This window comes from Rutilus rutilus (genome assembly GCF_951802725.1).
Source record: "Rutilus rutilus genome assembly, chromosome: 13".
Taxonomy (NCBI): domain Eukaryota; kingdom Metazoa; phylum Chordata; class Actinopteri; order Cypriniformes; family Leuciscidae; genus Rutilus; species Rutilus rutilus.
This window is the reverse complement of record NC_140218.1, coordinates 25,921,919-25,936,116: the sequence shown is the minus strand read 5'-3', so window position 1 is coordinate 25,936,116 and position 14,198 is coordinate 25,921,919. Positions and strand designations below refer to the sequence as shown.

The window sequence follows — 14,198 nt, the reverse complement described above, 5'->3', positions numbered from 1 at the left end:
ACAGTAATTGAGAGTTTTTGCTATGTTTCACAGAACCAAGTTGTAATGTTAGCTGTAACTGGACAGTTTTGAGTGTCATTGTTTGTCTGGAGCTGGTGTGCAGCTGGCGACTAACAACAAACTTTTGCTTGAATCTACTCTTGTACTGCATGTTCATTTTTTGTTCTTCCTTGTTGTTCGTTCGTCGGCTTCACTTTATTTTTCATGAAGCATTATTTTGCTTCAGTTTCACTGATAAAGAGACATCCACTCTTGCAGACAGCAACACAGTGTCGGCCCAGATGTGGGCCGGATCTGGGCCGACATTATGTTGCTGTCTGGGTTGCTTGTTCATGCATTTTGGGGGCGGAGCAAGGAGGGGAGACGTGTTTGTTTGGGTTGAATTTCAAATATCAACAATGTTTCTCAGAAATCATTTACTGCACCTTTTAAGCACGGATTCAATGATCCGGTCGGAGAGAGTCTAGTTAACTCAGTCTGAATTGGTCTTGTCTGGTTCAAACATAACATGATCCTCAGAATGTGCAGATGAAGTATATCAAATAGAAGTCAAATAATAAAACAAATGTTACGGTTGGTGTTGTGATATAGGCGTGATTATGCAAATGAGCAGCAACTCTCAGAGATCCAAGAAATGGGATGTGATCCATCATGTGACATTTTGTAGTTTACAGTGATACTGTAAAACTTAGTTATTGTTATGTGCGATTTTGCAGATCTATAAGATTTGTTTATGCCCATGTACAGGGCTATAATTAAACAAAGATTCATGGAAATTCATGTCAAAAGTTGTTAGCATTTCAATTTATTCATTGCTTATTGTTCATCCTGTTCATGACACTGTATGATGACTGTGACAATTTCTACAAACTCCTGAATTAATTTTAGCTGTTTTTTTTTTTTTTTTGCCTTGTCAAATTACATTTACATTTAAATGTATTCCTTAATCAGAAACTTTTACCCAGAGTGAGAATAATTCAAGCAGAAGGAATTAATCGAAAGGCAAACTCTACACAAGTAGTGCCACTATACCAACTTTCCAAAGTATCAGAGTAGTTCAGTGCTCGAGTGCAGAAGGGCTGACTTCTTCAGGTCTTCAGCTGTTTTGTGAAGTTTTTACTGGACTTGACTTGAAATTAGAATCATCTTATTTTACCAGTAATGAGATCAGATGCAGACCACCAATGAGGTTAAAGCATCTAGCAGAAGGAACGGCCTTTGCAAACAACAACACAGTAACTCCACAACCTCCTGCAATAAAATCACTGTAAGTGTGAACATCCCACTATGAGACAGCGGGATTACAGCCCCCAAGCATCATTTGCTCTCCATCAGTGTCTTCAGACTGGACAGCAGGATTCTTGTCTTTGGCAATTACCGACCATGTTTTTTTTTTCAGGTTTTTTTTCTGCCTGGTATTTAACCAGGCAATGGAAATTTAAAAGCAGCAAGAAAGACCTCACAGACGAAGAGAGAAAGAGAGAGGAAAAACTTCAGCTGATGTCTTTTGCTGGTCTTGTTATTGGGGTGATTTCTTTATAATTGTCGTTACTCAAAAAAGCCCTGGAACAGAGCTGAGTAGGATAAGCTGTTAAACTAAAAAGAGATCTTAACATTTTATGAGGTGACAAAAAAGTCTTTCTTTCTCTCAAGCAAGCATTCACACACACATTTTTGTCCCCAATAGTCATTAAGTGCAGCTTTTCATGGCCAAGAAGAGCAATCACAATTGCCAAACCACAAAACCCCCATCAATTCAGAATCTAAAATCATCATAACCACAGCAATGGCCGCCCCTTCCAAATAACAAAATAATGAGTGAAATGAACACATACAGATGTAAAAGGGTTTTGAGGCTTGCGGACAGAGCAAACCAATACTCGCTGCTTTAGTTACTGTAAAGAGAGCTCACACAGCATTAGAATTCACTGTCAATCATTTGTGTTCTCTCTGTGTGAAATGCAACACAAACACTCAGACGTTTGCAAGTTTGTTGGTTCCAGATGTCCCAAAAACATTTTCATGAAACACTCAAACACGCATATTCAATTATTTTTTTTACTTTTTCGAGGCTGTCATCTGATTTTTTTTTTTTTTTTACAGCATTAATTTTGTCCAACTACAATTTGATCACAACTTTTTGTCTTACTATATGACATATTTTCTTCATCTTTACAGATAAACAATGCAGCATGACCAGTCAAACATACAGACACCCCCCCCCCCCAACCTCCCCCCCCCCAAAAAAACATTCATACCAACACACTGGCACCATTCTATTGTATACATATAACAAAAGATAATATATATTTATGAATATTCAATTAGAAGAATTATATCAAAGACATGGCCACAGAGTCATTAAAAATAAATCTAATAAATAAATAAGTCGATAATTACAGAAGAACTCTTTTGAGGAAATGGATGATTGATTGAACTCGCTAACCTTACCATTCACAGAAGCAATAATACACAATTTGTACTGTTTTCAGGTCACTGAAACATTAAACTTAGACCAAAACAGTCACTCAGGTTGAACCTGAGAAATACTGATTGGTCAGTTTATCTATATTTTACAAATGTCCACTTCTTCTCATCACTGTCAGTTAAACTCTTTTCTAATGTTCAGTGCATAGGCAGAAAGTTAAGTCCCTTTCCTACATTCACTTCCCATGCAGGTCATGTAAACACCACGTTATTCCCATCCAGCCTGATGTGCACTCTCGGACCAGTCAAGCGTTCCCAGGCATCCGGATGCCAAACATGCTGAGGTCCCACCGTGTAGCACCATGCCGACCGTCAAGGATCGGACCGTAACCTCATGGTGGTATCTGCCTCCTGAGTCTCACCTCTGCATAGAAATGCCATATGGAAGGTGGAGGTATGAACAACACTATACCGTAGTCTCGTACTCCGTCACTTCTTTGGGGTTGCTGAAGCTCTGGTACTGGATTCGGGGCGTCACAGGAGACGTATTCTCTAGCACCAGGATGGTCTTCCTCAGCCTACGGTCGATAAAGTGGGCGTCCCAGGCCGGGTACCTTTTTCTTGGCAGGTCGATGCGGATAACGGGACCTTCAGTTCTTGATGGACGTGGGGAAGAAGCTGGGGGAACACTAGGAGGCCTTACCTGAAACACAGGCAGGCAACTGTCTCTATCCCCGGCCCCAATCTCCCGATCCCCACCATTAGTCCTCTGGAGTGTTCTGGGAGGGCTAGTAACCACGTCCGGTTGGGGCAAGGGTGTCCCCAAATCCCCAACGCCTCCCAGGCCGATTACCCCCATTCCCTCCTCCCTACAGCTCCACTGAGCGCCCAGGATGGGTCCGTCCGGGTGGAGCAGGCAATAATAGACGAACATAAAGAACGTTCCCAAAGCGTAGCTACACACAACCACACATACGACGATCAGGGCGTAGAAGTCCAAAGTGCGAGGTCCCCTGTGAATATACCAAGCGGTGGTGAGTGCGACATTCTCAACCAAGGTCACGCAGCAATACACACCCAGCCGAAAGCGGGCACGGCCTTCCTTCACATTGAACCAGCAAAAGATGTAGATGATGCCCACCACCATGTTGTAGATGATCTCCTCCCACTTGGACATGCAGAAGTCGGTCTCGCCCTGGATGATCCAGAAGGTCATGGCGCACCAGTGGGCCACGATGAAGATCCCGAAGTAAAGCTGGAAGACTGATGCGAAGAGGGCGAAGGCGATGGTTCGAGCACCGATGGTGAAGAGATGCCAGAGCATCTGAACAATCACAGCCTTGTAGGACATGGGGAGTTTATCGTCACGAGAGTCGCGCAGAACCTTCTGGTAGGAAGCGATCATCCAAGCGAGTGAAACCAATGAGGCAGATGCAGAGAGACCTACAGAGACAGAGCAAGATATACAGAGAGAAAGCTTAAGTAATGAAGCATAAAGCCAGAAAAAAACTTTACAAATGTATGCATAATAAACTTGGCCATTGCACTGCTAGCAATGTTCTACATAGATGTTTCTTGCATTACAGTGCTGGTAACAAACCTTACTCTAGGGTCAATGGAGTTACCTTTAAATGTCTGTGCTATTAAACAGGATTTGCTATTGTTCATGTAGCAGTATAAATGTCAACCATTTAACTAATTCTTAACTAACGTGCTCAGCAAGATTCCCTTGAAACTGCTGCCACACCATGACAGTAAACTAGCCATAGATGATGCTAAACCACTGCTGCTTAAAAGAACAGCTTGGACCAGTGCCATGAAGTTCCATGCTGGTCCAAGCTAGTTTATGCTAGTGTGGTGCTAGTCTAGCTGGTAGATTGCTGTTGGTAATGTTAAAATGAAAACATTTTCATGAACTGAAATAATAATCGGAAAAAAAAACTGAAACTAAACAAATAATGTTCAGGTTTCCGAAACCAACACACAAAAAAAGGCCACAAATATTTATTTTTTTCCTTTTTGATACATGGCATATTTAAACCTGAAATCTTTACAACCCGCCTGTATCTAAAATGAAAATGCCACTTGATAGCACTTAATTAACAAGACTGCTGTAAAACATTTTTAAACCATACCAGTTGGTGCATTAACTTTGGTAGCCCTAAATACTAAAACTAAAAAGAAAATAATAATAATAATAATAAAAAAATAGACTGAAGCTTTGGAAATTCTGGAAAACTAAATTCAATTGAAAATAGAAACAGAAATAAAATAAAAGTAGCAAAAATATATAAGAACCCTGCAAGCAAAACAGCTTGGTTTTTCTGGTGATGCTGAGAAATGAAGTTTTGTTGGTTAGACTAGTCAAGAAGCTTAACTGGAACACCAGTGCAACAGGATCCCATGCTGGGGTCCAGCAAACAAAACAACACATGCTGGTGACCAGCTCTTTTTAAAATCTTCAGCAGGAAATGCAAAGGCAACGATGCATGAAATCAAGCCTGCATAGCTAGAAGCGTTTGCATTCACACACATGCATACAGCAGATTTCAGGTCTGAGTGTGAAAATGACTGGTCATTTGAAAGAACAGTCATTTAAACTGCACAAATTGTAGAAATGATACACAAAATGTAAATGGATGTTATAAAACCTTATGAAAATACATTTTAAGTCTGTCTAAAAGGTTAGTTTATAGCTCAGTCTATAGTGTAGGTATCTTATGTATACAGATGCAAATGAGACACGTGTGATAGCATGAGAGCATGAGAGTCTCACTCTCTCACGCTGCCCAAGTAAACCCAGACAGCAACATAGTGTCGGGCCAGATCCGGCCCTCATCTGGTACACGTGGAATCCACACGTACCAGATGTGGGCCGGATCTGGGCCGAACACACGTATTGACAAGGTATGGATTTTAATCACAAAAATGTACCAATCACAATTTCCACACATCATGCAAGGTCACGGTATAAGCTGCTGACCCCAACCTGTGCATATAGTTTTTGTGCACACAAAGCAGATTTACACATCTAAGATAGCTATTATTAATTTTAGTTGTTAATTTGAACCTTTAATAATAATACCAGCTGACAGGGCTTATGTTTACTGCATTAGTTGAGAGATTTTTTCCTTGATACATGTATCTACTGTACTTGATGTACAGTATATCCAAATTAATTGATATTGAATGAAGATCGGAATCGTATAACAAGCTTATGAATAAATTCAGTAATAAAAACAGTAGGCTACTGGTTATTGTACCATGGAAGCTTTGTAACATGTTGTCACTAAACTTAATGAAATTCTTTTTTTATTTTACAACAGGCAGAAACCTGAGTGTTGCATGAAGATCCTCTATAGCAGTAGCTAATTAAATAGCCTGTAAAAAGCAAGTACTAAATATAAAGCCTAATCAAAATCATTAAGAATCGCTACATTTCCACATTCTCAGACTTCTGCCTTCAATAATTAATTAGATATGATTCATTGCTATGAACATGCGATTGAATAATTAACTTTCAAAACATGAATAATTGAGGCCCTAATTGATGTCGCTTGCCTCTCTGGACTCATAATATATGAATGTGCGAATATACCTTGCATCATGACGGTTACATTTTGAGAAAATGTATTCTTACGAGGCAAAGAAGCAAAGCGATGTTAATTCCAGACATCACGGCGGCTCTTATGAAACACAAACTGACGTGAGCTGGCAGAGATGCGAGAGCTGCTCTTTCAAGGGTGATGGCAGGAAAAAAGGAACGGTTCAAAGTTTTGTAACGTTTGTTGCTCTTGTTTTAGATTTCAAATAATATTTCATAGAAGCTACAACACCTGCTGAGACAACAAATCGCAAGGCTTGTTCCCCAACTGCCTGAGAGGATGTCTCTCTCTAGAGAGACTGAGTGTGAGTGTGTGTGTTTGACTTGCTGACAGGGAGACAGACAGGCGCTTTATATTGTGTTTGCGAGTAGTACCCTAAAGCGCAAGGTAGAGTGAAAAGGTGAAGAGGAGGTGTGTGTGAGTGTGTGTGATTGAGAGATGTGCAGCAATCTCAGGAGGCTTCCAGACTGAGCTGATGTTATCATGGGGATCAGCTCTTAAATACAGCCCACTACATGTTTGTGTATCTGGTGGGTCGTGGCAGATTGGCTTTGTTCTGGTGCTTGATTCCTCTCCTGTCCTACTATACACACACACACACACACACCTACACTTGTAACTTCAACCCATTTAAAGTGTCATGAAACCCCCTGTTTTAGCACTGCTTGTTCACACCTCTGATTTGAAAAAGCCTCAAATAATGGGCGTGTAAAGCTGTGGAAAAGTGGGAGTGTAGAGGGAGGGAAGAAGGAAGCCAACAACCAATAAAACACAGACCTGCAACACACTTCATCAGACGAATGAATATGTAAATATGAGCGTAGAAAAACAAACCAGCAACAGATTTGGAGGCACCTTGATGTATTTTAAAAATATAACCCTATGACAACAAACTCACAAAAATCGTATCATTAGAGACTATTAACAACTATCACGAACAAATCAAATATGATATGTTTTGTTAAATTATTCTCAAAAATATCAACAAATCAGCATTTTAACTTTGCAGAGCTATTGGTCTAAAAACGAGCAAGAACATTTAAAAGGTCTAATAATATTTTTATTACATTTACGAGCACTGTAGCCTATGAATATATGACACATCAGCAGTGAGAATAAAAGCATAATTACTTTTTTGTCCATTCTTCTTTGAATTTTCGGTCTACGTCATTGTCTTCGGTGTATCAGAACAATCCATCTTGTCATGGCGTACTGCTGTATCAGTGTCCTTTTTGCACATATATTTTATTAGAAGAAGACATGGTGAAATATGTGCGCATGGACCGTGCTGGTTAATTTTTTCGATAAAAACTTGAAACACACTTGCTCCAGTTATGAATTTTGATTGTTGATCCTGGTTAAAATTAGTAATCGACTAATATGGATTTTTTTTTTAATGGCCAATGCTGAAATCCTACCCAGATAGCATACATATCCGGGCCTCATCTGGGACAACAATGGCACATGTGGCTAAGTTCGACGTGTGACGTTACCCGGTGCTGTCCGTTGCGATGGTGCTGAATTGGTTAATATCGTTGGCTCGAGAATCAATTCTTCTCTCGTGCAGGGGCTGTTTCACTGCATTATGTGAGAAAGCGGTGTTCTTTATAAAAGAAGCACTTCAGAAATAGTTGAAATTGATATTATGGATTCGGACGGCAATAAAATCACCGACTTACCCCTGTAAATGTTTAAAATACCGGACGAGCCCATGAGAAACAATATTAGCGTCCTAATAGGACTTAACTGACAGAATGCTTTCACTGGCCTTTGAAAGCGCTCCACAGACGGCGCCGTCTTTTAGAACAACTATTCGCTGTATCGCTGCCATAGTTTGAGCAAACTCCCCACCACAATCATTCCCTTTAAATAGGCTATTAAGCCTTTAATGGTTCGCCAGCTGATGTACCTTTGGATAATATAATTAAAAATTTAACAACAATCCATATAATGACAGTTTTATTCTTTGCATGAAAACACTTGAATTAGCCTTATTGAACACTGTCTGGGTGTATTAAAACTTCAGAATTATTATTCGTATAGACCTGCAACAGTGATTAGGTAAAGCTAAGAGTGGTCCAGACCAACCCTCCGAACGTATGACTTGCAGAAGGTATACTTAACTAAGTACGTTTCGGGAAACACATATTAACGATAAGGTAGAGCTTAAGGTGTAACTTTAGAATGACGTAGCGTTAAGAAGGTTTCGGGAAACGCAGCCCAAGCCGGTTTAAGTGTGAGTTGTGGCTTGCTGTGTGTGGCCCATGTGATCTTTGCCGCTGCCAGAACTGAGCCATATGTGCCATAGTTGGCCCAGATGAGGCCCAGATATGTATGCTATTGCCAGCCACACTCAGGCTATCGCCGTCATCCGCGGTATGTGGGCCAGAAGAATGTGGGAGATGTTTATATATATATATATATATATATATATATATATATATATATATACACACACACACACTACTTATAATAGAAAGTAAGTTAAAGATGAAAATAAAAATAATAAAAGATAAGATAAAAATTATACTTTTTCATTTACTTTCTGTGTTAAACAGTTCTGAATACTAATTTATTAAACAGAGCTATTACAGAGGATGAGTCTGAAGTCTGTCAAAATAAAAGTCGCTCATCAACTAAACAGAAAAACGTATCAGCTGATGGCGATAATTATATATTGACCATGTCAACCACTAGTATAAATCATTTTTCTTTTTGCACAAGCCTGACCCTTGCTTTTTATTGAGTGTTTACTCTTGCATTTCATTTCCTCTGTATCTCACTCACTTTTTCTCTCTCTCTCAGCCCTCATTCTGAGCAACTCATTTGGTTCAGATCCAGATTAAGTGAGGTCTTAATTAGCACAGATCTGAAAGCATTGGTCTGCGTTTTCCCGCTCTGCTTCCAGCTTGCCCGCATGCTCTCCTCGTTCTCTCCCGGCCTCTTTTCAGAGGCTCTCATGGAGCAATGCGCTGGCAATCTTAATTAAATCAAACATCAGACGCAGCGCAAGCCCACTGCCACAAAGACTGTCTCAGATTAGAATGCAGTTTAAAGAGAAAGGGATAAGACAAGTTAAAGCCCAGCACTGCCAGTGCTGAGAGAGAGAGAGAAAGAGGGAAGTTTAAGTTGCTACTGCGCCTGCATTTAACGTGATGTGGTGGAAGAAAGTGCAGGAGATGTTTGGATAATGCGTTTTAATAACAGTGTTTGTGCTTTAGATTGAATTAAATGACTACATGGCAGTTACAATCAAGTCCTCAAAGAACAAAGACTCTCTACAAGACCTCAAAGACCTTAAAACACACAATTGGGAATTCACAAAGAATGAATTGTGCTGGCTGATAGTGCTGTTAATTTGCATGCCATATCTGTGTTGTTTCATTTTCTAAAATGCTCTTCTGTGAATTACTTTCTTATGCTAGTGAATAACCATCTTGCTTAAAAACAGCCCAAGCCGCTATTACTAGTTTAAAAGCATCACCTATGTGTTGAAAGTAATGTGTTTGAACAAGTAACAACTTGGTTTTGTTTTAAGCATTAGAGAAACACATTTCTGTGTGTGGGGGTTTGTATGAGAGAGAAGAGTGCTCATGATTACCTGTGGCTGCTCTGGCTGTCAACCATTAAGTGATTTTATTCACATTATTTCAGTATTTTTAGCTAGGAAAAAAAAATGGTTGTCTTTTGCTTTTTTTGTAACAGGCCTGCAGTATACCTAAACAAATATTTAAAAAGTAATAATTTCATGCCCATTGACTATATATGACCCTGGATCACAAAACCAGTCATAAGTTGCACGGGTATATTTGTGGCAATAGCCAACAATACATTGTATGATTCCAGATTTTCAAATAAATGTATCTTGGCCAAATATTGTCCTATCCTAACAAACCATAAATCAATGGAAAGCTTATTTATTCATAATCTCAGTGTGTATATATATATATATATATATATATATATATATAATATTAGTGATTCACAGATCGGAATTTCATGGAAATGAATCAAACTTACCAACTCCACTGTTTTTGCTTCTGAAGAGGTATGTTAATGTGTAATAATTAACATTATGTAATAATAATACATATGTTAAATCAGAGTAAATAAAACATCTTAATGCTTTTAAAACTTGCAAGTAAGGAATGTGAAACTAGTCTTATGCTCTTTAGGAAACATATATATAAAAAAATCTATCAATAAAAAGCATTTTAAAAGCCCTCCGAAGCTCACAATGTTTACAATGTTATATAGCCAGGAAAATCACAGCGAATATATTGTTAAAGGGACAAAATGTAAATTTCGCCGCTAGAGGTCGCTTGTTCAAAACAAAGGCGTAGCTTGATGATGCCGTGAATGAGCGTATAGATTCATGGGAGTTGTCGTCTTCACCTCCATAGCCGATGGAAGGCAATCATCTGTTTTGGCATCCCTCTACCTCCCCAACTCCACCAACATAATTGTTACCATACTCATCACCCAAGCATTAGTAGTCCCACTGGGGGGGTATATCTAAGCTCGAGTTGACGTTGCTTCCTCGAGCCCCTCCACTGCGGACAGCAAGCCAAATACGCTAAACCTTATTATCTTAAAGATTATGGGCAAACAAACTCGTGAAAAACTGGAAATTGAGGGAAACGCGGATATGACGTCATTGACAGGCGACGCAATGACATGGACATGGTCCGTGTCCTGGTTAAGATTGCTGATTTCTCTGGATTTAAACGTTCGAAACGTTTGGGATAGTGTAAGTACACAAGTCAACAAATATATATATATAACATTGTTCTTGTGATTTTTGTTCAAATATCTTACATATTGTGCCTTTAATATTCCTATAGGTCCATTCATTTGAAGCTTAGTTGTTTAAAAAGGACATATATGTCCTTTTTAAACATTGAACACATTAGTTAAGTAATTATAGTTAAGTGAAATGTGCTCAACAAACTAGATTCTACTGTACGTCATAGCAGTGCAGTTATAGAAAAAACGTTTTATTAACCTTTATATTAATATTTATATTAATCTTTGCAAATTGCTTGCTGCACGCTTCACAATGAATGCGGCTGTTTACACTCAGGGTACATTATGGGTTATGGCTTTATAATTCATAATCCCACGTTTATAATGAACAACGTGTTATGGTTATTGTGTTATTGTGTTACGGTGTACGCACAGAACAGAGCAAAGCTCATTATCATTTAAAGACACATGCACTTAAACGGCGTGCTGAAAACAGAGCTGTTTTTGACCAGGTAAAATTAGTGTTTTCTTACAATACTAATGAGAATTTTTAATTAAAGTATATTACAAACTTTTAATTTAGACCCTAAAGAATCATATTAGCTTGTACAAAAATGGCATTATATGACCCCTTTAAATAAAACAGCATTGCCATAGAATAGGAGACTGCACCCTTCAGAGCGCTCACTTCAAGTGCTCTGCTCTCCATAGTGAGTGCAGCATACAGATGCTCTCTTTCAAATGGAATTCGCTGACACAATGTAAAGGTCAAAGGTCTGAGTCAGACTGACAGGCAGGGCCTTGAGATCAGATGAAAAAACAAAGGAAAAGCCTTTGTTTGGTAGTTGGAAACCAAACCCATGACCCAGAATTAATCAGAACATCTCTGAGTCTGTTCAGTCCTACAGCGTGTCCCTCTGAGCTCTCCGTCCGGCTGCTATACACCTTATCCTCCCCTCTCTCTCTTTCTCTTTCATTCTATCTTCTCGTCTTTTTCTGCTGACTATCCTTTTGCTCTCATCTTTTGTCTCCTGAGTGGTGTTCTCTCTCCCAGTGGTGTGTGGTGGACTTCTGAGGAAGCAAAGAAGTCCTCTCTGTGTTTTTTTTTGTTCATTTTTTACTTTAATGATTTATACATCATTAAATACATTTTTTTCTATATAATAAGAATATAAAATATATATATCTAAAAAATATTTATACACTACCATCCAAACATTTGGAATTGGTCTCTTATGATCAGCAAGACTGTATTTATTTCATCAAAATATAATAAAAACAGTAAAATTGTTAATGTTTTCTATTTCAATATATTTTAAAATGTAATTTATTCCTGTGATCAAAGCTGAATTTTCAGCATCATTACTCCAGTCTTCAGTGTCACATGATCCTTCAGAAATCATTCTAATATGATGATTTGATGCTCAAGAAACATTTCTCATTATTATCAATGGTGAAAACAGTTGTGCTGCTTCATATTTTTGTGGAAACTAAATTTTTTTCAGGATTCTTTGATGAATAGAAAGTAAAACAAATATCTTTACTGTCACTTTTGTTCAATTTAATGCATCCTTGCTTTTGAATGGTAGTGTGCTTTTATTATTATTATTTATCATTTTTATTATTAAACTGTTGATTCTTTTATATATTATTTTATATATATAGTTTTATATATTGTATCTGAGGTGCCAGAGTAATTTCATATGCCATCGCACAGAGTGGAGCATGTTAAACGTTTTGTTTAATTCATCACAAGCAAAACTCTTCTCAGGAGTGGCCAGATGAATAAGTCATGACGATCAAAGCACAATCGCACAAGTGTTCTGTCCTCTCTCTCTTGTTCTCAACACTTCCCATTATATATGCACAACTAAAAGCATCTCATGGGAAACCTCCTGTGTGTGTGTGTGTGTGTTCTCTCACCCTGTAGGGGCAGTATGTGGTTGCTGTGGATCATGATGCTAAGCTGTAGCACAAGCTGAGGTGCGCTCTTCAGGAAAGCCTCCAGCAGCCGAAGCATGTTGATGTCAGCGCTCTCGAACATCAGACGCCAGTAGAAATGACGCTGACCCGGGTCGCTATGCCAACGGCTTTGCACTCCCAGGTACAAGGTGTGGACGTACCTAGAAACACGCAGAGGGGAAATGTCAAGTCGTTATTTAGGTTCAGTAATTAAAGGTCAAATGACGATATACATTAACAGTTGGACTACTGCAGGTAAGGGTCAGAAATTAACCAGGGGTTCGAAATGCCAATTATTCAATAATTAAATGTATTTAATACTTTTTCAAACATTCAGGCCTATTTAGTGAAGCATTTAGTACAGTGTTTTGTTCTGCTGTGGTGGAATCCCACCAATGCACCAAAATGGTTTACTGTAAAAACCCAGCAATATGCACACTTAAGACATGAAAAATTAACAATTTTGAAAATGCATAAACAACAGCAGAAGTCTGATTTACCAGCCAAACACATAAAACAAACACTGGGCCAAATATTTTCTCCAAATATATTTGTATTAGTGACAGTATAAAGTGACTGATAAATTTATCATAATAGTTTGATTGGATGCTCAGCCTTTCTCATCCGCCTTTCTCTGCAATTCAGCACTGTTTTTCCTTGCTGTCTGTTTGTTATTTCATACAGCTTTCTACTGTGTAATCTACTGTGAGTTTTGGACTGATTTTAAAGTCCACTCCAGCAGAGCACTTATTTTTTAGATTTAGAATTCCAATTAATTCATTCAAATGAAGTATTTGCTGTGTCTTATGTGGTTCCAAAAGCATGCCTTAAGGTAAAAACTGCAGCTGAAAATAAATTCCAGTTGAGGAGAATAACTTCTGACACTGCTGCTAGAAAATGATATTGGTTTTATTTAAATTAACGTTCTTATTTGCATATTCATGGGGTTAATAACATTGATTGGACATGAACATGACGCAACCTGTTTGAATATTTGCATTTGCGAAACATTGCTACATAAATCAGCTATTTGTCTTATATTTCTTGAAATATAACACAAAAACAATACTGCCTCTCTATCAGTTCAGTTAATGCGTTTGCCATCACTGTTTTTGACATTTTTAACTTCGTCCCCTCAGACACTGAAACTAAACACAGTGAGTGAGTGTGACAGTTTCTGTGACTTGCACAAACTGCATTAATATTTAATGAGGTAGGCATTAAATGTTGTTACATTTGAGTTGTGGCTTTTTTGAAAGGAGGGTTTTCTCTCTCTTTGGCCAATCTATAAAAAAGCCTGTAAAATGACAAAATATCAAACTACTGTGGGGAAATTCTGGTGGAAACCTGGTTGAATGGCAAGTAGGTGAGACAGGTCTAATACCTAAACAAGCTTTGGCTGAGCTGAGCGAACTGACTGTCAAAGTGGCCATCACAATATGACACCAGGAGAGTGGC

The 14,198-nt window shown here is 38.5% G+C and overlaps 1 protein-coding gene across 1 annotated transcript in view; it reads right to left on the bottom strand.

The window, feature by feature from the left end:
* Positions 1-2,249: 2,249 nt before the first annotated feature.
* xkr7b (XK, Kell blood group complex subunit-related family, member 7b) overlaps positions 2,250-14,198 on the bottom strand; it is a 60,452-nt gene continuing 48,503 nt past the window's right edge. Inside the window, exons 2-3 of the mRNA XM_084427951.1 lie at positions 12,702-12,901; positions 2,250-3,870 (exon numbers count right to left, since the gene is read on the bottom strand). Coding sequence (XP_084284077.1) covers positions 2,894-3,870; positions 12,702-12,901 — 1,177 coding nt within the window. The 3' untranslated portion in view covers positions 2,250-2,893. The remainder of the gene's footprint in view (positions 3,871-12,701; positions 12,902-14,198) is intronic.